This window comes from Mobula birostris, chromosome 23 (genome assembly GCF_030028105.1).
Source record: "Mobula birostris isolate sMobBir1 chromosome 23, sMobBir1.hap1, whole genome shotgun sequence".
In the NCBI taxonomy this organism is placed as follows: domain Eukaryota; kingdom Metazoa; phylum Chordata; class Chondrichthyes; order Myliobatiformes; family Myliobatidae; genus Mobula; species Mobula birostris.
Window position 1 is genome coordinate 53,514,999 of NC_092392.1, and position 24,564 is coordinate 53,539,562.

The window sequence follows — 24,564 nt, forward strand, 5'->3', positions numbered from 1 at the left end:
ACTACTCTAGTAAATGGTAATGAGTAAACCGTGATGGGAGTGTGATTTGTGTAAGGGGGAGCATTGATAGCAGCAGATCAACCCGATTCTCCACACGTTTAGTGAAAAAAACCACGGCATTGTTGGAGAAGAACCGATTCAATGGCAATATGAAACCAGCGCGAAAGTTGACGTCCACCGTCACTCCATATCATACTTTTGCCATTTATTGATTCTTTCGTAATAAATAATCACAAAAACGTCCGGATCAAGCAATGCGCACTAAGTAACTTCTAACCTCTAGTTACAAGAAATAGAATTAGTAATAGGGGGTTTCAACAGGTATTCTATTTACATTTAAATAGACGTACATCAGTAGGTGGGGATATGACGACTGGGTTTCAAACGTGAACGGGAATAAAAGCGTCTTGCATGTGGAACTCCACTCGGTGACAGGTTCGACCATTTTGGAGTTCCTCCGAGAGTTTGGAGTCCCTTTTCAGCATCTCTGCCAAGGGACAGCTCCCACGCCGTCCGAGCAGCCTCGAACCAACACCAGCCTTCTTACAGCTGTGGGGACAATTTTCGATTTTGCCTCGTGGCTCCCTCCTTATCAAAATGCAGGTAAGATGAAGTGTAGATGTGTTTTTTGATAGTTTGTGAAAAGTGCCAACTATTTTGTCTTCAAGCAGGAAGAACTTAAATGATTTTCATTCAGATTAGAATTTAGTTTGTTGACGGCAACCAGCCAGGGATGCGTTGTGTTGTTCAGTCATTTGAAGCACCTTAGCATTGAGAGACGTGTCCTTACCTGTCTTCCAACCAGAAATTTTAACGAGTTGCTTCTGTTCAGAAGGACCGATATCAGTGTGTTTTGTGTTTTATCCTCTCTGAGCAGATTCGTGACATGATCAGGCTGCTGTTGTTCGCGGCTGTCATAGTACATTGCCAAAATGGATACTTTGGGAAACCGGTCTCCGATGATAAATTTGTTTCCGTGGGTAAGTGTAACAAGCTGTTTAGTAGTCGATAAATTATATTCGTTAGTTGGGTAAGGATAAAAGTAGTCAAAATATAACGTAATAGTGTCTTCAGTTAGTTTGCAAACTATATATTTGTGTTGTAAAGACAATCGAGACCGGAATGTTCATACCTGCCACAGAACGGAGTAGTTATAATTTTTTCTAATTCTCATCATGGTTCTGTAAAATCTAATTACTGTTCTAGGGTGCTCAGTAATATAACAATTAGTAAAACTTGATTCTGGTCGAAGCAACTACCTCGGGCAACATTGTTTCCTCGAAATTTCAAGCTAAAATACAAAAAAAAAGCTGGCACTGGAAAGAAAAAGAAGATAATTACTACAACATATTCTTGGTGAAAACTAAGTCAACCAGATCCCTATTCAGTTATCTGAGTTAACAATTTGCTAGATTAAAGTAACAATAAGAACTGCAAAATTAGGTGTGGAAAGCAATTTACAATCAATGTCAAAATCCACATACAACAAGCTCTAAAATTAAGTTTGGGGATAAGAGGGAGGTTAAGAGAGGACCTTAAAATGATTAACAGTAACGTTTTAACAAACATTAAGAATTTTGTTGAATACTTAGGTTGCACCAGTATTTGCAATAGATTGAACATAGTAACCATCCCAAGCAAAGGACTATTGGAACAGTGAAAGAGCCTCTTCAAAATTGTCATTTTTGCAAATTAAAAATTAAATAGATTAAGCAATAGCAAAGACAAGTAGTAAGTGCTCTAGGGATTAAAAGACATGATAGAAGTAGATTCCTATTATCTTCCCAAGTCTTTTTTCAACAGTGGAACCATTGCTTCCAATTGAAAAACTGCAGGCAGTAAACTATGAAAGGTGAGAGGAGGAAAACAAAGAAGTTCCCAAACGTCTGCTGCTGAAAAGTAATCAACATCTATAATTTAGCAAGGAGTGTCTGAACACTGAAATATTTCATCCGATCTGGAGGAATTAGAGAGTGTAGGTTGTGCTTAATGCACTTGTTGAATGTTTTTAAACCTGAGGTGAAAACTAATCTGTGGGTAAGGAGTATTATTGATTTGGATTTCCAGGAGGCATTTAATAAGACCTTATAATAGCCAATGTTGAATTAAGACATATTATTGATCCAGTTTGAAAACTGGTTTAACAGGAGGACACAATGACGAGGGACATGGATCAGGTTCACTAACTAGTTGCCCGTGACCAATGGTTCACCTTAAACGACCAGTACTGAGGTCTGATGCATTCACTACACCAGTGTATGTCTTGAATGTTGGGTGCAAAGCCAGATAATGAAGTTTGTTAAACAAAGACAAACAATGTAAGCAATGTTCCCTCTAATTTGTAATGATCAGTGTGTACAAAAATCTTGTGCTGTGCAATTTTTGGCCAGTGAAGCATGTACACACTGAATAATTTCTTCAACAAAAACAATATAAATAAGACAGTTTTAAATTCTGCAGACAAATCGTCACAAATTCTATGTTGTCAACACCATCTACATCAGAATCCAGAAGGGGAAATGTGATTGTGTACGATTGTGAAATATACTTAATATGCCATCAAGATAGGGGGGTGACAACCTTTTGAGCGAAGTTTAAATTCCTTTGTGTGCTAGTAGCAGAAGACGTGTGTGCGTACACACACTTACACATACCCCCCTACCTTAGAGGGAACACTGAATGTAAGTGGCATCCTTAAGTGTGCAAAAGAAAGAAAAGAAATAGAAAGAAATAACAGTAAATTCTATGATTCTTTAAGATTGGAGCAAAGAGCTTACGTAGTGAGCTGTTTACAAAGTTCAAAATTGGGAGTAAATTTATTATCAAAGTACATATAAACCATGTATACAACCCTGAGATTAGTTTTCCTGTGGGCATATTCAATAAATCTATGATAGAATAATAGCCATAATATAATCAATAAAAGACTACACCAACTTGGGTATTCAACCAAAGTGCAGAAGACGGCAAACTGTGCAAATACAAAAATAAAGAAATAATAAAAAATAAATAAACAAATAAATAAATAATAAATATTGAGAACATGAGATGAAGAGCCCTTGAAAGTGAGTCCATAAGTTGTGGGAACATTACAATGATGGGACAAGTGAAGTTGAGTGAAGTTATCCCCTTTGGTTCAAGAGCCTGATGGCTGAGGGGTAATAATTATTCCTGAACCTGATGGTGTGAGTCCTGATGTTCCTGTACATTCTTCCTGATGGCAACCGTGAGGAGAGAGCATGACCTGGGTGGTGGGGATCCTTGATGATGGACAGACACTGTCTTAAAGAAATATACATATCAATACCTCCAATATCATGAAGAACTAGAAGCAAAGTGGCAAATAACATACTGACCTTTATATCTGGAAGAGTAGAATACTAGCAGATAGAATTTATACATCAGCTGTACAAAGTGCAGATTGGATCACATGTGTACTGTGAGTAATTCTGTTAAGTATACCTTAGAAAGGATATATTGGCCTTAGAGGGAGTGCAGTGAAGAATTTCCAGGATAATATCTGACCTCTATGGATGCAGATATGAAGAGTGATTAGACTAACCAAGTGGACTTCCTAGAAATTAAGTGTTCATTTAAACTGATCAAAGCTTAAAATAATAATGGGAAGTGACTGAAAGAAGCTGCTACTGCCAATGAGTAGGCCAATGATGCAATAGTTAAACTATTACACAACTGGTATTCCAGTTTTACAGCTGAGCCTGAGTTCACTCCAACCATAGCAGCATTTGAGTGTAGTTAATAATCTGGACTTTAAAACAAAAACTATTACCAATGGTGAACGTGAAACTACCATTAATTTGTTGTTACTCATGTCCTTAAAGAGAAGAAATACTGCTACTTTCAGTCAGACCTTTATGTGATTCCTACAGCAAAAGGTTTGACATTTAAATGCCTTCTGAAGGCAACCAGAGATGCTAGGGATGGGCAGAAACTATTGATCTTGCCAATGATGCCCACATTCAGGTAAATCAATATTGCAGGAAGTATTGGGCTAAGGACATTTCTAAATACTGGAACCAGTCTTTTGAGAAGCAAGGTTATGAACAGGTCTCAATGCCAACTGTATTTATTTCTATTTTATTTAAAGATACAGCACAGTAACAGGCTCTTCCAGCACACCGAGCCCACATCAACACTTGACCAATTAACCTCCAAACCCATATGTCTTTGTAATGTGGGAGGAAACGGGAACATCCAGATAAGGACCATGTGCGTTCACGGGGAGAATGTACGAAGACCTTACAGACAGCGGTGGGAATTGAACCTGGGTCACTGCTGCTGTAATAGTGTTACACTAACTGCTACACTATGAAATTCCCTCTATGGAAATGGCACATTAGGTTAAATTAAATGTTAAACAAAATTATTAGTGGAAAAGAAATAAATGGTTTTGAAGTTAGGCACTAGTCACCCATAGACGCATTCAATGGGAAAACGAGCTTGAAGGGTTAAAAAAAAACTCCATGCTCTGCGAATGATATTTGGATTCCAGATAGTCAATATAATTTATCTTTGGTTCTAGATCATTCAAGAATGCTATCAAAGAGCACATTCACATAATAGGTTGGAGAAGTTTGACACTCTCCCCATTTCTTGTTATTACTCTATCACTCCACGCACCACTGATGCTGGGCAACATTTTCTAAAGGCGAGAATAATTGTTTTATGTTATGTTGTATCAAAGAACATTCAGCAAAGATGATCAATGATGTTGAAGGTGCAAGGGTGGGATATGCTGCCTTATAAATGTTCCTTCATCTCCATGATAAAATTGCTGTTTGCAGTGATCTTGAAGTCAAAGTCAAGTTTATTGTCAAATGCACAAGTACATGCGTGCACAGGGGCAATGACAAAATAATTGCAGCAGCATGGCATTAGATATACTGTAGTATTAGAGACACAGCATTCACAGGAGGAAAAGCATAAATTATTTGAGAAAGGGTGAAGTTCAAAGTAAATTTATAATCAAAATACATATATGTCACTATATACTACACAGAGATTTATTTCCTTGTGGGCATTCACAATAAACACAAACACAGTTAGAACACAGCATGAAAACAGTTAGGACCAAAAAGAAAAGTCCATTTTAGTGCAGTGGTCAAAGAGGTCACGGTGTTGCCAAATGAAGTGATTAACATTGTGTGGATTGGTTCAAGAACCAAAGGTTTGAACAGAGGTAGCTATTCTTGAACATGGAGGGGTGGGACTTCAAGTTTCTGTCTGACAGTAGTGTCGAAAAGATGCCATGGCCCAGATGGAGGAGGTGTTTGATGATGGATGTTACCTTGCTGACACAGTGTTTACTAAATATACTTCAGATAATGGGGAGGAGTACTGGGCTGTGAATGCAGTACTCCCTGCGGCTTCTTACGTCCTTTCAAAAATTCCTCATTTGAAATGAAAGTTGATCTGTTCACATAGTTTTGGTTCAGAAGAAAAATAAAGAAAAAATATTTATTTTTAGCTATCAATGTGATTTTGCATTGTAAAACAATTAGATCCAAAGAAACTCTAGATTCATCCTAATCAGCATTATTTCCCCACTTCAATTCGGATTTCACTGTATCACCATTTGATACTTTTATAAGTACCTAGCAATCTAGGCAGTTTTGGGACAACATTTAACTAGAACAGAAACATAGAACAATACAGCACAATAACAGGCCCTGTGGTCTAACATGAGATGATGACATGACCAATCTAACTAATTCTATCAGCCTACAGCGGATTATCGGCACCCAATTGCCCACCATTGAGAACATCTACCATAAACGCTGCCTGGGCAGGGCGAAAAGCATTATCAAGGATGCATCTCACCCTAACCATGGACTTTTTACTCTCCTCCCAACCGGTAGGCACTACAGGAGCCTCCGCTCCTGCACCAGCAGGCACAGGAAGAGCTTCTTCCCTGAGTCTGTGACCCTGCTGAACCTCTCATCACAGCGCTAAGCAGTATTGCACCCATATTGTACTGTCTCAGTACTTTTATATTTGTGTGCTGTAGCACTTACTTTTATTCACAGTTATTTTGTAAGTAACACTATTCTTTGCATTTCTGGTCAGATGCTAAATGCATTTCATTGGCTTTGTATCTGTACTCGACACAATGACAATAAAGTGGAATCTAATCTAATCTAATGGTCAATAACCTTTGGTCCTCTGCCTGTTCATGGGCCTGTCTAAACGCCTCAAATATTGCTATCATTTCTGCTCCCACCAGCTCCCCAGCAGTGCATTCTGTGCAGTAGCCACCCAAAAATACTTGCATTGCCCATATCTTTAAATCATCCCCCACCCCCGGCCATAAAACTATGTGCTCTAGGATTGGACATTTCCACCCTGGGATTAAGACTCTATCGACCCTACCTATGCTACTTGTAATTTTATATACTTGTGTCAGGTCGCATTGGAATCAAAATGAACTGCACAATAATGGCCACTTTCCAACGTTTGAAAACCAAAGTAATTGCAAATGCAGGCTATCTGAAATAAAATTCAACATAAACTTTTAAAACATAGGGCAGATTGTGACAAGACCAAAAGGGTTAAGACTTCAGATCAAAGATCCACCTCACGTTTTCTTTTAAATTTAAAACTGTCTTCTTTTTCTCTCTTTCCCAGTTCTGAAACAACGACTCTTTACCCTAAAATAGTGACTTGGATTTTTTTCTCTACGGACGCTGCCTGACCCGATGGATGTTTGCAACGTTCGTTATTTTATTTTTTTCTCCCTTCTACCCTTTCTGAACAACTTTTTACTCCTGTTGCAGATTCAATATACCCGGCCCCCGAGTCCGAATTTCCCGGCAACTCCCTCGTCCTGGCTCGGAATTTAGATGGCCAGAACTCATCTGAACAGTCCAGCATGTGCTACTTCCTCCAGGAAAGCGACCTGGAGAGTCAGATTTCCTGCAAACTGCGATTCCAAAGGAGTAAATTTAACTTCAACCCGTTTGGACTTCGGTTCGGGAAGAGAGGCGACGCCGGCTCAATGGCCTGGAAAACGTTGGCGGTAAACGGGAACAAGCTCCCTTATCTTTGGAAACACAAGAAACCGGCATGTCGGGTCCTTCAGAGCAACTGCTGAACAGTCTGCGCTAGATTTCTATTATAGGCTTGTTGAATGCTGTACCCCTCCCCACCCCCGTTTCAGTTAATGCGATGTAAAACTGCAGTATCCATGGAGACCAGAAGTGACTTGCTGTTATCTGCGTCTTTCCAATGATACTTTGATAATTCCAGCAGAGTTGCATTACTTTTGTATGTCATGTGTAATGTAACGCGAGTTAATTCTGTCCAGGTACACAATAAACGTAGCAGAAATGGATTAGTTTGTAATTTTAGTAGACCCGAGTGTTGAATGAACTTGAGGTCGACTAGAATATCAAAGACACTGATCTCACTTCTAGATCTATTTCTCTGTGTATTGTTGGTCTATGTCAGTTTTCAACTGGTTATACATCAAATAAAGAATTCAATTTCCGCTCCAGTATACGTATGGAGCAAGGATATGACAATGAATTTGTTGGTATATGTATTAGTTTTGAAAGTTCAAAAATGGTGCCCATTAATTACCCGCTCAAGATAAAGTTTTAAACTTCAATTAATGACTGGAAGTCGAATAAGGCAACTTGCACTCCAGTAAACTGGGTAGCGCGATAATGCCTCAAAGATACATAGACATTTATAGACATGGTCGGATAATTCCTTAGTACCAAGAGACGTCTATTCCTTCATAGGTTAACAACATACCGTGACACGCTACAGCTACCGAGTCAAGTACACTGGCCCATTCACTCATCTGGAAAACGTTTCTTGTTTCAAAGACACAAGCAGGGCATCCAGAGAATTAATCAAGGTGAAATTAGAAATCAAAATTACTTTTACGGCCAGTGAATTCTAACATTGGAATCAAACAGGAGGCACTTTTGAATACGTTTATACAAAATAACTTTATAGAAAATCCAAACTATATGAAGATTCACAACTGGAACAGTTTGCTGTTAGAACATATTAAACATGCGGTAATTCATAAATATTTCAAAAATAGGTGAACTGGTAGTTGTTAAATTCACTTCACTTTTTGAATGAAAAGATTGCTTTGGAAATAAATCACAATATTTGCACAGCAACAATAACATTACTGTTAAGAATAAATATCAGATCAGAGTCAAATCTTGGTTCAGGATCAAATATTTCTTCAGCCAGTTTAATTAATCCAAAGAAAAGATCATTGCACCTTACTTAATTTGGCACATTTATAAAGTAATGCTTGCAATGGAATTACAGGTCCAGTGTTTCTGTCATGGTCCAATCTGTTGACTCCTCATTTCAGTTAATTTCCTTTTCCCCGTGTTCCACTGGGCTCCTTGATTAGGGCACCTGATCCTCGTTTGAACCAGTAGCATAAAACTCCGGTTTTCATCTACTCGCGGCTGGTTCGTCACCTCAGCAGTGCGGCTATGCCCGTTCCGGGCTGCCGAGAATCAGTCGAGTTGAGAGCCTGTCGTCCGCAGTTCCTGAATCAACTCAAGAGCCTGCCATTCGCTGTTCCTGCGTTGAGTCGAGAGCCTGCTGTTGAGCTGAGTTTTGCTGGCCGTTTGCCGCTGCTCTGAGCCACGATACAAATTGTCTGGCACTGTTTGTTTTTGTCATCTTGTGTCCGGCTGAGTATTGCAGGCCGTTTGCCGCTGCTTCAAGCCACGATACAAATTGTCTGTCATTGTCTGGTTTTGTCGTTCGGTGGCCAAGTCCAAGTCCAGGCTCTGAGTCCCAGTCAAGTCCAAATCCAGGCTCTGAGTCCCAGTCAACGTTCAAGTCCAGGCTCCAAGTCCCAGCCAATGTTCAAGTCCGTGTAAGAATCCTAACCTGCTTTCCGTGCCTGTGTCCTGCACTTGGGTCTGCTTCTCTATGCCCCATTGCAACAGTTTCAAATCAGTAATACTGCATAGTAATAGAGTAAACTGTACAAAGTCTTATTTGCATTGTTTGCTTCAGCTCACTCTTTCCTGAGCCCCCGTAAGTGAAAGACGTGAGCAATGAAATATGCAACACAGTTGAAAAGATGTCACAACACTTAAGCTCAGACGTGGTGGATGAAATAAGAATGTAAGACCATAACACCACAAGACATCAGACCATTCAGCCCATTGAGCCTGCTCCACTATTCCATTATGGCTAACTTATTATCTCTCTCAATACCAATCTCCTGTAACTATTGATGCCCTTGCTATCAAGAATCTGTCAACATCCACCTTAAATATACCATATGACCTGGCCATCTGTGGCAATGAAATCCATAAATATACCATCCTCTGGCTAAGGAAATTCCTCCTCATATCTCTCTGAAGGGACATCCCTCTATTTTGAGGGTTCTCAACTCTCTCTAGTTCTAGACTCCCCCACTATAGAAAACATCCTCTCCACATCCACTCTATCTTGGCCTTTCAATATTTGATAGTTTCCATTCTTCTAAATTCCAGTAAGTGTAGGCTCAGAGCCATCAAATGTTCCTCATATGTTAACTCTTTCATTCCTGGAAGCATTCTTGAGACCCTTGTCTGGAGCCTCTCCAATGCCAGCTCCTCTTTTCTTAGATAAGTGGCCTAAAATTGATGACAATACTCCAAGTATGGCCTGATCAATGTCTTTTAAAACCTCAGCATTACATCCTTGCTTTTATATTCCAGTCCTTTCAAAATTAATGTTAATATTGCATTTGTTTCCTTACCACTGAGTCAACCTGCAAATGAGTCTTTATGGAATCTGGCACGAGGACTCCCAAGTCGATTTGCACCTTTGATTTCTGAATGTTCTCCCCATTTAGAAAATAGTCTATGCCTTTACTACTGCTACTAAAGTGCATGACCATAAACTTCCCTACACTATATTCCATCTGCCACTTCTTTGCCCATTCTCCGAATCTGTCTAAATCCTTCTGCAGACTCCCTGTTTCTTCAACACTACCTGCCCCTCCACTTATCTATGTATCATCCACAAACTTTGGCTACAAAACCAATTCTATTATCCAAATCACTCACATATAACATGACAAGAAGTGGTCCCAACACTGACCCCTCTGGAACACCACTAGTCACTGGCTGGCAACCACAAAAGGTCCCTCATATTCCCATTTCTTGCTTCCTACCAGTCACCCAATATTCTATTCTTGTTAGCTTATTTCCTGCTCTACCATGGGCTCTTGTTAAGCAGTCTCATGTACAGCTCCTTGTCAAAAATCTTTTGAAAATCCAAGTAAGTAACAGCAACTGACTCTCCTTTGTCTATCCTGCCTCTAATTTCCTCAAAGAAATTGTAGCAGACTTGTCAGGCAAGATTTCCCTTTACGGAAACTATGCCGACTTTGGCACATTTCTTCATGTGCCTCCAAGTACTCTGAAACCTCATCCCTAATAATGGACTTCAACATCTTTCCAACCACTGAAGTCATGCTAAATGGTCTAGAATTGCATTTCTTTTGCCTCCTCCCCTTCTTAAAAGTGGAGTGACATTTGTAATTTTTCAGTCCTCTGAAATATTCCAGAATCTAGTTATCCTTGAAAGAGCACTATTAACGTCCCCACAGTCTCTTCATCTAGCTATTTCAGAACCCCGGGGGCATTGTGCATCTGGTCCAGATAACTTAGGAAACTTCAGTCCTTTCAGTTTCCCAAGCACGCCAGTACTGTAATAGCAACTACACTCAATTCTGCCCATTGACATTCTCAAATTTCTGGCATAGTGCTAATGTCTTCCACAGTGAAGATTGATGCAATATACTTGTTAAGTTTATCCACTATTTGTTTGGCTGCATTACCACTGCTCCAGCATCATTTTCCAGTGGTCCTATACCTATTCTCACCTCTCATTTACTCTTCATATATCAGAAAAAAACTTTTAATATCCTCTTTTTTATTATCGTCTAACTTCCTTTCATATTTTCTCTCCTTACTGTTTGGTTAGTTGCCTTCTGTTGGTTTTAAGCACTTCCAATCCTCTAACTTCCCACTAATTTTTGCTGTATTATATACCTTCCTTTTCCTTTTTTGCTGTCTTTGACTTCCCTTGTTAGCCATGGTTGTCTTATACCTCGATTAGAATATTTTTTTCTCAGACCATAAGATGTAGGAGCAGAATGAGACCATTTGGCCCATTAAGTCTGCTCTCCCATTTCATCATGGCTGATCCAATTTTTCTCTCAGCTTCAATCTCCTGCATACTCTGACCAATCAAAAATCTTTGGGATGTATCTATCCTACTGATAAACTCCAGCCATTGCTGTTCTGCTGTCATCCGAGCTAGTGCCCCCTTCCAATCAACTTTAGCCAGCTCCTCTCTCATGCCTCTGTAATTCCCTTTACTCCAGTCTAATACTGATACAACTAATTTTTGCTTCTCCCTCTCAAACTGCAGGGTGAGAGGGACTCTGCCAATAACTCAGCACCAGTGAAACCATATTCTTTTTGCTGAAAGAACAAAGAAATTCTTCTTACTATAACCACCAGTAGTCATCCCACACTCTAGTTTATTGGTACAAAACAGAGCATGGATGTGTGCAAGATGGCAGAGAGTTTCCCTACCTCAATGAAATTACCCAACTGCTAAACAAGAGCTGGAAGTCTAAGACCATTTTGCTTTGGAAGTTTTAAAATAAGTTTAGTCTGCTAAGAAGTAGAAGTAGTGGTTTGCAAGGAGCCAATTATCAGTATTTGGAGGTGGTTTACCATGGTGTTTGCGATAGCTCCTTCCTACAAGAAAGCAGCAATTGATTTTAGAGAGGAGGAATTATGGCAATATAAAGGTATAAATGTACCATCAGAATTAATGACTCTCAGAATGGAGACGGTGACTGTGAATGCTGCACTTGCTCGAAGATGATGTCTGCGTTCTACTGGGAACTTATGCAGTCACAAAATATGAAAGATGCAGGCAAAGCATTCTAATGAACATGCTGTTGTCAATAGGGCAGACCAACAAAGAGGGGCTGATTATTACAGGGGATATAGTGAGGGGACTAGATGGTGGCACTCATAAACAGTGCCAAAGACTGCAGTAGAGCAAGGGCAGATTAATTATGAAGAGAAGGAATATTTGGAATGATCAGAATCAGGATCAAAATCTGAATCAGAATCTGGTTTATTATTATATACTTTGAAATTTATTGTTTTGATGGAGCAATACAGTGCAACACATAAAATTCTATTAATTAAAAAATAAATAAATCAATCAATAATGGGATAATGAAGTAGTATTCATGGGTTCATAGACCATTCAAGAATCTGATGGTAGAGTGTAAGAAGCTGCTCCTAAGTTGCTGAGTGTGGGTCTTCAGGCTCTTGTACCTCTTGCCCAATGGTAGCAATAAGAAGAGAGCATGCACTGGATAGTGAGGGTCCTTAGTGATGGAAGTCACCTTCTTGAGGGAACACTTCCAGTAGATGCCCTCAACGGTGGTGAGGTCTGCATCGGTGATGGAGCTGGATGAATCTACAATGCTCTCGTGCCTGTGTTGGAGAAGTTTCATTTGACTTATGGAATTAGCTAAGATGGAAGGGCAGTTACTTAGAGCAGTTTACGTGCAGGGCTAAAGGAGAGCAGAGAAAGTGAGTTAAAGTGTGGATAAATTTAAGTGCATTGCATTGGCTTAAAGCTCTTTAGAAGTCAAAGGAGGTGAGGGAGCTGGCAACATGAACCTTTAGACAGAGGAGCTAGAGCACTACAAAGAAAGGTCTCTGTAAAATAGGTGATTTATATTCAAACAGATGTAAGAAATTCTTCTGTCCTCATTCACCCCAAAGAACGCAACCTTCATATAAACAGCCAGCAGGACAGATGCTGATTCATCCATTTTGTCTAATAAAATTGTGAAGTCTTAGATGTTCAAATATATACAGTACTGTGCAAAGGTCATATGTACATGTATATCCCTAAAACAGACAGACACAGTACTGTATTTGCTAACATGGAGTGGAGAGTGAATTTGTAAATCTGATGGGAGCAGGGAGTGTTGGGAATGGCGAGGGTAGAGCAGTGAGGGAGGGATGGGGAGTAGGTGGCAGAGAACGAGTGCCAGGGGTGGGGTGGTTCAGGTGCAGACACACTCAGCCCAAATACACCAAGCAAGGTCATTTGATTCCAAACAATTAGTTTATTGATCATTACAGAATATCCCTCTGGTGCTTCACACTCCTTCCCCTCTCCATTTCCCTTTTCCCAACCATGATTCCCCTCTCCCAGCACTATTTACAGTTTCAAGTTACGGCAATAATAACACTTGCAACGCACTTGAGCCTCTGTGGCACCCCCACTCCAAGAAACCGCTGAACCGCGTGCTCCGTCTCCAGGGACACACGGCCACAGACGTAACATCGGAAGAAAGGCAGGACCCTCGACTGCCTGCCTTCTGGACCTGTGAATGGTCATCTTGGCCAGGCTTAGAAGCAAACCGGCCAGGAGATCCCCTGAACAACCGATCCCGCTCAACACCAAGTGACCAAAGATCAGGAGCGTGGGGCTGTAACGCAGCTAAGTTAAAGGAGCAACCTTCATATACTCAGAGGCTGCAACATCTTTCACCCCGTATACACATGATACACCATCTCCTCTGGGCTGCAGAAATAGAAAGTGGCTGAGGAATCTGTATGCTGACCTAAGAAAGTGCCACATGGTACTGCTCTGTGCAACACTTTCTACCACAGGCCCCAAAGTAAGGGAAGAGCAGTACCTGCTTCTTGTGTAAAATGAGACACCTCTGTGTCATTATTCCCATTTTGCTGTTACTCACCATATTTTATTCTGATTGGCTTAATCCCCTCTTGCTCTTCTTTAAGTTTCACGGTTCCTCTGCCTGCATCCCTTGGAGCTTGCATTATTTTCCACATTAGGATTACATTGGTCTAGCTTCTGTGAATGCTATCCCAAATGAGAGATGATACCAGAAAATACAACGGGGTTTTGCCTGATATTTCGCCATGAGCTAGCTAGTTCAATACTGTAGAAAATGCTGCGTATCATTTATATCCAACAGCTCAGTAAAATACAATTAACTCCAGTGCAAACTGAATAAATTTAGATCAAAATATTTGATTAATCCTGTACCCTTTTTAGAAGAGGGAATCTATTTAGGAATGGGGTAGGCACTTACATAGCTGAATATATTACTGAAGGTTGTGACTCATGCTTTAATCCTATTACAGTGATGAAGAGACTGTTACTTGTGCAGTTGTAGGGACATTACCTTTTGGCCATAGCATGAGGGATGGAAGTAAAGGGGAAGCAAGATCCTATTGCTGCCTTTGTCTCTGTGTATCAAGAATGATTATGCAAATCTACTGGGTGAGGACAGGAAGCTGAATGCAATGTTAGCATTAACTTTCAAGAGGACTAGAACACAAAAACAAGAATGTAATGCCGAGGCTTTATAAAGCATTGGTCAGATCGTACTTGGAGAATTGTGAGCAGTTTTTGGCCCCTTATCTAAGAAAGGATGTGCTGGCATTGGAGAGGGTCTAGAGGAGGTTAACAAGAATTATCCCGGCAATGAAAGGGTTAATGTATGAGAAGCCAGCTGGTGGTGCAGTGACATCAGCGCCAGACTCCGGAGCGAAGGCTCCAGACTTCGAATCCGGTCGGGCCGCTCCCGGGTACGCTTTCCATCCGTGACGGGTTGAGTGTCGAGCTCGCAACTCGGCCTCGTTAAAAAAAACCACGCTGTGAGAAGGACGTGGGGGACCACTCACAGAATCTTTCCTCCAAGACAACCACTTGAAAAAGTGGTCGCCGAGGCTCTGGCAGAGTATGACACACAAAAAAAAAATGTATGAGAAATGTTAGGTAGCTCTGGGCTTTATTCACTGGAGTTTAGAAGAATGAGGGGGATCTCATTGAAATCTACTGAAAATTGAAAGGTCTAGATAGAGTGGATGTGGAGAGGATCCCATAGTGAAAGAATCTAGGACCAGAGAGCACAACCTCATAAAACAAGGACATCCCTTTAGAACAGAGATGAGAAGGAATGTTTTTAGCCAGATGGTGGTGAATCTGTGAAACTCATTGCCAGATCCAGCTCTGGAGGTCAAGTCAGGTATATTTAAAGTGAAAGTTGATAGGTTCTTGCTTAGTTTGGGCATCAAAGGTTACAGGAAGAAGGCAGAAGGGGTTGAGAGGGATAATAAATCAGGCATGATGGAACAGCAGAGCAGACTTGACAGCCAAATAGCCTAATTCTGCTCCTATTTTTCATGGTCTTATGGTTTAGCAGTGAGATATTTCACAGAAGAATTTCCTTCCAGAAATCACTGTGAAGAATTCAGTGTAAGTAGTTATCACTGTAGTACTGGTCCCGGAAAGCGACTACTCGCTCAGACCTTTGAATTACTCCTGTAGTCATGCAAAAGGAAGCAGTAATAAGGGCTTTGCAGATCATGCCAATTGCATGCTGCCAGCTTCAAGAATTTTAGGAAGACACTGAGGGCCGTTAGCAGCTTTGTGAGGTTGTTATGGAATTGATAAGTTGCATCTTAAAATGTCCTATGTCATATATTCTGAAATTTGAACATTCTAAAAATGTTCTTTATTCCAAAGTCTTAATATATGAAAGGAAATGCACAGCGGAAGGTAAAAGTGCAGTGACAGGAAGTAACTGGAGAAAACAGTACTAGACTGGTTATGTTCATCAAGCTTACAAATCCTTTCAAACCGGGTCTCTAACTTCAAAGTCCAATGTTCATTTATTATCAAAGTATGTATACTGTATACAACCTTAGATTTGTTTTCATACAGGCAGCCACTAAGCAAAGAAACACTAGAACCCATTAAAAACCCCAGACCACAAAGACCATCCAATGTGCAGGAAAAAAACAAACCATGCGAGCAATAAAATAAGTAAACAAATAACACACAGACTATGAACTGCAGAGTCCCCGAAAGTGAGTCCACAGCCACGGAGCCAGTTTTAGCGAAGAAGCGAGTGAAGCCAGTCCAAGAGCTACAGAGGCACTTCAGCACTGAGGCCGTGGCGATGGTTCCATGCCACAGCTGCAGTCAGTTCTGCGAAGAAGCGAGCAAACCTTCATGAATAACTTAATATCTTGTTGCCATGATAAATTGTCCTCAAATTTTTGACAAATGAGAAGGTTTGGATGTGTAGCAGAAGGTGCTAACAAATCACTGCTCCTGCTTATAATGGGTTAGATTCTACTCAAAATACTCTACTGAATGGGATTGGAGATGGAACTTCCCATAGATGCTAAAGTTACTGTCAGGTGAGGTAAAAGAATCCCAGACTGTCAAATTGAAGCCAATAGCTGAAAGGATATCAAACCCGTAGACAAGGCAGGTGCAGTAGTAGTCTAGCGGACTGACCTCTACCTTGCCGAGGCCCAGCACCAACGCTCAGACGCGTCCTCTTAATTACCCCTTGAACAGGACCCCATTAAGGAACACCAGGCGATTTTCTCCCACACTGACACCAACCTTATTGACTGCTTATGTCCCCCCATCGCCACCAACCTGCAACACACACCTCCCATTTCTACCTCCTACCCAAGATCCACAAACCCACTTGCCCAAGTAGACCCATTGTTTCAGCTTGTTCCTGTCCCTCTGAACTCATATCTGCATACCTCAACTCTGTTTTATCCCCCTAGTTCTGTCCCTTCCTACCTACATTGTGACTTCTCACACACTCTTGATCTTTTCAAGGATTTCAAGTTCCCTGACCCTCATTATATTATTTTTACTACGGATGTCCAGTCCCTATACACCTCCATCCCCCAACAGGAAGGCCTCAAAGCTCTCTGTTTCTTTCTGGACACCGGACCCAACTAGTTCCCTCCACCACTACTCTCCTCTGCCTCACGGAATGTCCTCACTCTCAATAATTTCTCTTTTGGCTCGTCTCACTTCTGTCAAAGGGTGTAGCCATGGACACTCGCAAACAGGCCTGCCTGTTTGTTGGCTATGTGGAACAGTCTATGTTCCAAGCCTACACTAGTGACTGTCCTGCACTTTTCCTATGCTAAATTGACGATTGCATTCGTGTTACTTCCTGCACCCATGCTGAATTCGTTGAATTCATCCAACTTCCACCCTGCCCTTAAATTCACCTGGTCCATTTCCAACACTTCCCTTCCCATTTTCGACCTCACTGTCTCTATCTCTGAAGACAGCTTATCCACCAGACTATTACAAATCCACAGACTCTCACAGCTATCTAGACTACGCCTCATCCCATCCTACTACTTGTAAAAATGCCATCCCTTTTTCTGAATTCCTCCGTCTCCAAGCGTCTGCTCTCAGGAAGATGCTTTTCCTTCTAGAACGAAGGAGAAGCCCTCCTTTTTCAAAGAAAGGGGCATCCCTTCCTCCACCATCAACGCTGCCCTCAACTGCATCTCTTCCATTTGAGCATGTCTGCTCTTACCCCCATTCTTTCGCCACCCTACCGGAGACAGGGTTCCTCTTGTCCTCATCTACCACCCCACCAGCCTCCACATCCAGCACATTACCCTCTGAAAGTCCCACCACCAAGCACACCTTCACCCCTTTCTGTTTTCCACAGGGATCGCTCCCTACGCAATTCCCTTGTCTATTTGCCTCTCCCCACTGATCTCCCTCCTGGCACTTATCCTTGCAGGTGGAACAAGTGTTACACCTGTCCCTACACCTCCTCTCTCACTACCATTCAGGGCCCCATACAGACTTTACAGGTGAGGCGACACTTCACCTGTGAGTCTGTTGGTGTTATTTACTGTGTTTGGTGCTCCCGTTGTGGCCTCCTGTGCATCAGTGAGACCCAACGTAGACTGGGAGACCGCTTTGCTGAGCATCTACGCTCTGTCCACTACAATAAGCGGGATCTCCCAGTGGCCACCCATTTTAATTCCACTTCCCATTCCCATTCTGATATGTCCATCCATGGCCTCCTCCATTGTTGGGATGAGGCCACACTTAGATTGGAGGAACAACACCTTAACTTCTGTTTGGGTAGCCTCCAAACTGATGGCATGAACATCAATTTCTCAAACTTCCGGTAATGCCCCCAACCCCCTCCTTTTCCATTTCCCATCCCCCTTTCCCTCCCTCACCTCATCTGCTTGCCTGTCCATCGCCTCCCTCTGGTGCTTCTTCTAGCATTTTATTTCTCCCATTATCCACTGTCTCTTTCACCAATCAACTTCCCAGCTCTTTCCTTCATCCCTCCCCCTCCAGGTTTCACCTATCCACCTGGTGTTTCTCTCTCTCCTACCCTCACCTTTTAAGTCTACTCCTCAGCTTTTTGTCTCCAGTCCTGCCAAAGGTTTCAACCCGAAACGTCGACTGTACTTTTTTTCCATAGATGCTGCCTGGCCTGCTGAGTTCCTCCAGCGTTTTGTGTGTGTTGCTCAGACTTCCAGCACCTGCAGATTTTCTCTTGTTTGGGAGCTGAAAGGACATGAATGGACGTTGGGGCACAGGGACTTTTTCCTTCGATGTGATGTTGTGAGTTCTGGTACCATTGTTGAGTTTAATGCAGGTTTATTAACTCAATAGACCCAGCTAGTGGCGTAGTGGCATCAGTGCCAGACTTCGGGACGAAAGGTCCTGAGTTCGAATCCAGCTGGCTCCCCGTGCTGGGTTACGAGCTGGTGATCTCTTTGGAAACTCACCCGGCAGAAGGCAATGGCAAACCACTGTTGTAACTTGCCTCGTACGCGGTTCCCCACTACGTTAGAGAAGTGTGGAGGGAAATGGTCTGCTAACTGGAGAAACTCCAGATGCGACGTACCTTTCCTTTTATTAACTCAATAACTGGATGCTAATTGTTATTCGAGGTCTGATCTGAGCATGGAACAGCCATGGATATACACTCAGTGGTCACTTTATTAGGTACAGGAGGTAGTGTGTATGTTTGTAGCTTACTGCTGCTGTAGCCCATCCACTTCAAGGTTTGACGTGTCGTGCATTCAGAGATGCCCTTTTGCACACCACTGTTGTAACATGTTGTTATTTGAGTTAATGTTACTTTCTTGCCAGCCTGAACCAGTCTGGCCATTCTCCTCTGACAGCTCTCATCAACAAGGTGATTTTGCCCACAGAACTGCTGCTCACTGAATATTATTTTCTTTTTCATACCATTCTCAGAAAATACAACTGATTTTGTATTTTCTTTTTCTGGAGACGGAGGCGGAGTTAAGATGGCGCTAAACAGTGACCTTTTTCTTGCATCTTCGGAAACAGCTCTATTTCCATCTTTAATATCTCTATTTTTCCCTTTCAGGTTTCTTTTAAAGACCCTGACCTGCAGTTACAAGCTGACTTTGGTTCTTTGCGGGAATGGGACCCACTCTCGGGGTTTCAGGACCGGCCGATGTTCAGCACGCCAAGGGTTAGGCCTGAAAGGCGGCCTAGTGTTCGGAAGTCTAAGATCTCGGCGCTCTGGAGGCGGGCGGATCAAGGGTCGGTATCGCGGCAGGAGACTTGTGTGCCGTTGGGGGGGGTCGGAAAATCTTTCACCGTGGGCCTGAAGACCTAAAATCTTTGCGATCTTCGGGCACAGAGCTCATAAGAAGTGATGAAACGGACTTTTTAAACATCATAAACCAGCAGGTTGTTGATATGTCTCCCACTCACTGTGAAAATGGGGGTCACCTCCCTCTCCCTTATTAGGGAGAGAGAGAACCTATGGGTTGCCGGATGAATTGCGATAGTCTTTGGGGTAACTGCAAGGTCTGTGTCTTTGCTATCGCTCAGCTCATGCTTGTGCTCGGAAACGGGTGCACATTTTGTTTGCCGGTGGGGGAGGGGGGATTGATGCTCACTGCCGCTTACATGCAGGAGGGGTGAGCTGGGGGGGTGGGGAAGACTTTGGGGTTCTCACATTTAATTGTTCATTCTTGGGGCACTTCTCTGTCTTTGTGGATGTTTTGTGAAGGAAAAGCATTTCAGGATGTATATTGTATACATTTCTCTGACATTAAATTGAAACTTTGAATCAACACAGGTATTGATCATTTCACTGAAACATACAAAACTTTTAGAGGGTTTAACTGGGATGTCTAGGGACCATGTTCAGTCTCAAAATTAGGACCGAAGTGAGAGGAAATTTCTTTATCCAGACAGTGGTGACTTTTGGAATCAGCTATTGAACATATACAAATTAATTTTCAATGGATATTTGACATTGGGGTTAGTGCTGGAAAATGGCACTGATGTGACTGATCAGGCATTGTCAACCAGTGCGGATGACGGCCCAGGTGCAGAGTGAGAGACACTGAAGTGGGTCGATAGTTCACAAACTTTAATGCGAACAGTGTTAAAGGGAAAAGAAAACAATAAACGCGAGGCCAAACAGGGCCATTGACTAAAACTCTAAAATGGAAAACGAAGCCTGAGAAGAACAACTAAGGACAAAGCGAATACCGCTAGTCTTCAGTCTCAGTTGACTTGACAGTCCAATTTCTCAGGCAAGGCAGAATGCAGATAACGAAGCGTAGCTACGTCCTGGGGTCAATTCTCGACAAATATTACGACGGAATGAATGGAGTTAAATACTATCACAATGAAATAAGAATTAGCTGACACGTGCATATTCACGAGCGCAATTGCTGAATCTGATGCACTGCCAAATCCATGGTTGTGACAGGGCCCCCCTCTCTAGTCGCAGTCCAAGGCATCACAGACCTGTGTCCGCTGGAAGTCCCGGGTGAGAGACTTGTCCAAGATGTCCTTCAGTGATGCTGGTAGATAAATGCCATGGTGTGCACTGCCAATATCAGAGCCAAAGACTTCCATGCAGAGACAGAAGCAAGAGCTTATAAGGAGGTAGCTCAAGAAATTGACACCATGAGACAAATCATTCTCAAAATGAGGACCCTCCAATTGGAGCTAATCCAGCATCTGCTTCAAGAATAAAACTAACACAGAATCTGAATTTATCAAAATAAACTTAAATAGAAAGCACCAGGAAACCGTATTACAAAGAGAGTCGCTCAAAAAAACACAAGGAACTCTTAAATCATTAATAACTGTTAACCAACAGTTAACCAACTGTTAGCAATGCTTACCCAGTTCAGGTGTTCTAAAAAAAAATCTCAGAGCCCAAATGTTCTGATGCCCTGCACAGGCCTGAAGTCAGTACAGGACCCCCTCCCTATAGATGGCCCAGGAAGACCTGAAAACTCGAGACCTGGGGAACTTGAGAGAAGGACCTGGGAACCCCAACAGACTGAGAGACCAGGGAATCCTGAGGGAGATCAAGAAACTCCAGGTGGGGCCGAGAGGGAGGCTTGGGAGTCCTCAAGATGGGGAGGACATTGAAAAACGCTAAACATATTGAATAAGCCTTGGAAACAATCAGAAAAATAAAAACCTTAGGAACATAGGTTTAGAAAACCTGTCAACTGAATCCTAACATTGAGCAGAAAACTGATCTAGTGGTGGGATCCCGTTGGAGGTGGCGGAAGTTATGGAGAATTATATGTTGGACCCGGAGGCTGGTGGGGTGGTATAGTGGTGGTATTATCTCACCACTAGGCACATCTTTCCCTCCCCCCCCTCTGCTTTCCGCAGGGATCGCTCCCTATGCGACTCCCTTGTCCATTCGTCCCCCCCATTCCTCCCCACCGATCTCCCTCCTGGCACTTATCCTTGTAAGTGGAACAAGTGCTACACATGCCCTTACACTTCCTCCCTTACCACCGTTCAGGGCTCCAGACAGTCCTTCCAGGTGAGGCGACACTTCACCTGTGAGTCGGCTGGGGTGATATACTGCATCTGGTGCTCCCGATGTGGCCTTCTATATATTGGCGAGACCCGACACAGACTGGGAGACTGTTTCGCTGAACACCTATGCTCTGTCGCCAGAGAAAACAGGATCTCCCAGTGGCCACACATTTTAATTCCATGTCCCATTCCAATTCTGATATGTCTATCCATGTTCTCCTCTACTGTCAAGATGAAGCCACACTCAGGTTGGAGGAACAACACCTTATATTCCGTCTGGGTAGCCTCCAACCTGATGGCATGAACATTGACTTCTCAAACTTCCGCTAATGCCCCACCTCCCCCTCGTACCCTATCCGGTATTTATTTATTTATATACACACATTCTTTTTCTCTCTCTCCTTTTTCTCCCTCTGTCCCTCTGAATATACCCCTTGCCCATCCTCTGGGTTTTTCGCCCCCTCCCCCTTTTCCTTCTCCCTAGGCCTCCTGTCCCATGATCCTCTCATATCCCTTTTGCCAATCACCTGTCCAGCTCTTGGCTCCATCCCTCCCCCTCCTGTCTTCTCCTATCATTTCGGATCTCCCCCTCCCCCTCCCACTTTCAAATCTCTTACTAGCTCTTCCTTCAGTTAGTCCTGACGAAGGTGTCTCGGCCTGAAACGTCGACTGTACCTCTTCCTAGAGATGCTGCCTGGCCTGCCGCTTTGATGTGTGTTGCTTGAAATTCCAGCATCTGCAGATTTCCTTGTGTTTGGGTCAATAATAAAACTGCCTTTAACTACAATTACGCCGGAGCAGTAGTTATTTGTCTGTTTAGCTTGAGAAAATGGGGAAGATCCTTGAGCAAGTGTAGAATGATAGGACCAGTGGCATCTTTGGAGGGTCACCTAACATCTTGTTGGTAATCAGACTGAAACTGCTGGTTGCTGCTGAATCCAATGGGCATTAATGGAACTAAATAAACCTGCAAGCTCCTCAAAAGGTGAACAGGAGGCTGCATACTTGGCCCACCCCATGTCAGAATGGATAAAAATCTCCCATCCTCACTCTCCAACTAACAGAGCAGACTCTGAGCTGTTCTGTGACAAAGCAAGTTAATGTGACAGCTTGAGGTCAGTTCTACTTCTTCACCTGGGTACCTGTTGCCAACAGCTGGACTGTAACAGCCGCTGAGTGCATCAGTCTATTGTAGGAAAGGGAAAAGCTAAACCAAAATCATAGATGGATGGCAGAAAGAAAGAGTTGGGGGCAGCATAGTGGTGTAGTGGTTTATCACAGGTGACTGGGGTTCAATTCCCGCTGCTGCCTGTAAGGAGTTTGTATGTTCTCCCCATGACTGCGTGGGTTTCCTCCAACAGGTCAAAGATGCTCTGATTGGGAGGTTAACTGGTCTTTGTAAATTATCCTATGATTGGTCTAGTATTAAATTGGGGATTGCCGGGCGGTGTGGTTCAAGGGCCAGAAAGGCCTACTCCGTGCTGTTGTCAATAAAGAATAAAATTTTAACAATCTACATTCAGTCCAAAAGTCTAACTGTTCCCAGGTAAAAGACAAGGCATTATTCTTCAACTTGTGTTGGGCCTCATTGTGACAATGTACAAGAACACAGACAGCTTGGACTAAGTGAGAATTATAGGCATCTGTTAGTCTCATGAGACCATGGATTTGCCCCTTGGAAGGTTTCCAGGCCGTAGGCCTGGGCAAGGTTGTATGGAAGACCGGCAGTTGCCCATGTTGCAAGTCTCCCCTCTCCACACCACCGATGTTGTCCAAGGGAAGGGCACTAGGACCCATACAGCTTGGCACCGGTGTCGTCGCAGAGCAATATGTGGTTAAGTGCCTTGCTCAAGGACACACACGCTGCCTCAGCCAAGGCTCGAACTCGCGACCTTCAAATCACTAGACGAACGCCTTAACCACTTGGCCACTCGCCAACACATTGTTGGAATAGGATGGTGATAACATTGTAGACCGATAGAACATGAGGGCACTCCTGAAAACTGATTGCAGGGGTTCGGCAAAGTCTGCACATGGCTTCTCCAGTGTAGAGTTACCCACAGGGATCTCCAAATGCTATACACTAGATTGGAAGTGCAAGTGAATTATGGCTTCACTGGAAAGACTGTTTAGATTTTCAGATGGTGAGAAGGTGGCAGGAGCAGATTTGGATGGGTAAAACATCAAATGGTGCCTCCCTTGTAGCTACTTGAGTTTGTTACCTTATCAACTGATTTTGCATGGTTCCATTTTTCTTGTAAGCTGTGGTGACTAGAATTAGGGCTAAGCTGTAATTTGCAGCAATATTTTAAATAAAAATGAACTTGTTTGTGAATAATAGGTTGTATCTCAACAAGGGTGTCACTAACATGCAGTAGCTGCTGATTATAAGTTCAGAGTCACCTGTTCCATTATTTCCTTAATTGCTTCATCTGTATTGTTTGTGGAAAGCGCCTACCTCAAGGTCACATTGCAAATTGCTGTGCCACTTTATAAGCATCATAATACTTACTCAAAATTAGTGGGCAGTGCTCAGAAATTCATTGCTAGCTCTCTGAATGACTCTAGACAAATGGGATGGTCTGACTCACCGTGAATCAGTCTAGTTAGCACACGGAAAGAGAGAATTGGCAAGACACACTGAAATGCATCAGAAAAAAATTCTGGCATTTATGCAAAACCTTTCACTATCTCAAAACGTTACAGATTACTTCTAGTCAAGAGAATGCTTTTAAAGTGGCAGTGCTGATGTAATGTGGGAAATATAACCATGCATGAAAGGCAGGAAGTTGTGTGCAGTTTCGGATCTGCTTTCTTTTAACTTTGAAGCTGCAGTTA

General features: G+C 42.6%; 1 protein-coding gene across 1 annotated transcript; it reads left to right on the forward strand.

The window, feature by feature from the left end:
- The first annotated feature begins 438 nt into the window (after nt 1-438).
- On the forward strand, nt 439-7,541 carry kiss2 (kisspeptin 2). The gene is made up of 3 exons (XM_072241184.1): nt 439-603; nt 878-980; nt 6,795-7,541. Exons 1-3 carry the CDS (start codon nt 598-600, stop codon nt 7,109-7,111), a joined length of 426 nt encoding a protein of 141 aa, XP_072097285.1. The 5' UTR covers nt 439-597; the 3' UTR covers nt 7,112-7,541.
- The last annotated feature ends 17,023 nt before the right edge of the window (nt 7,542-24,564 follow it).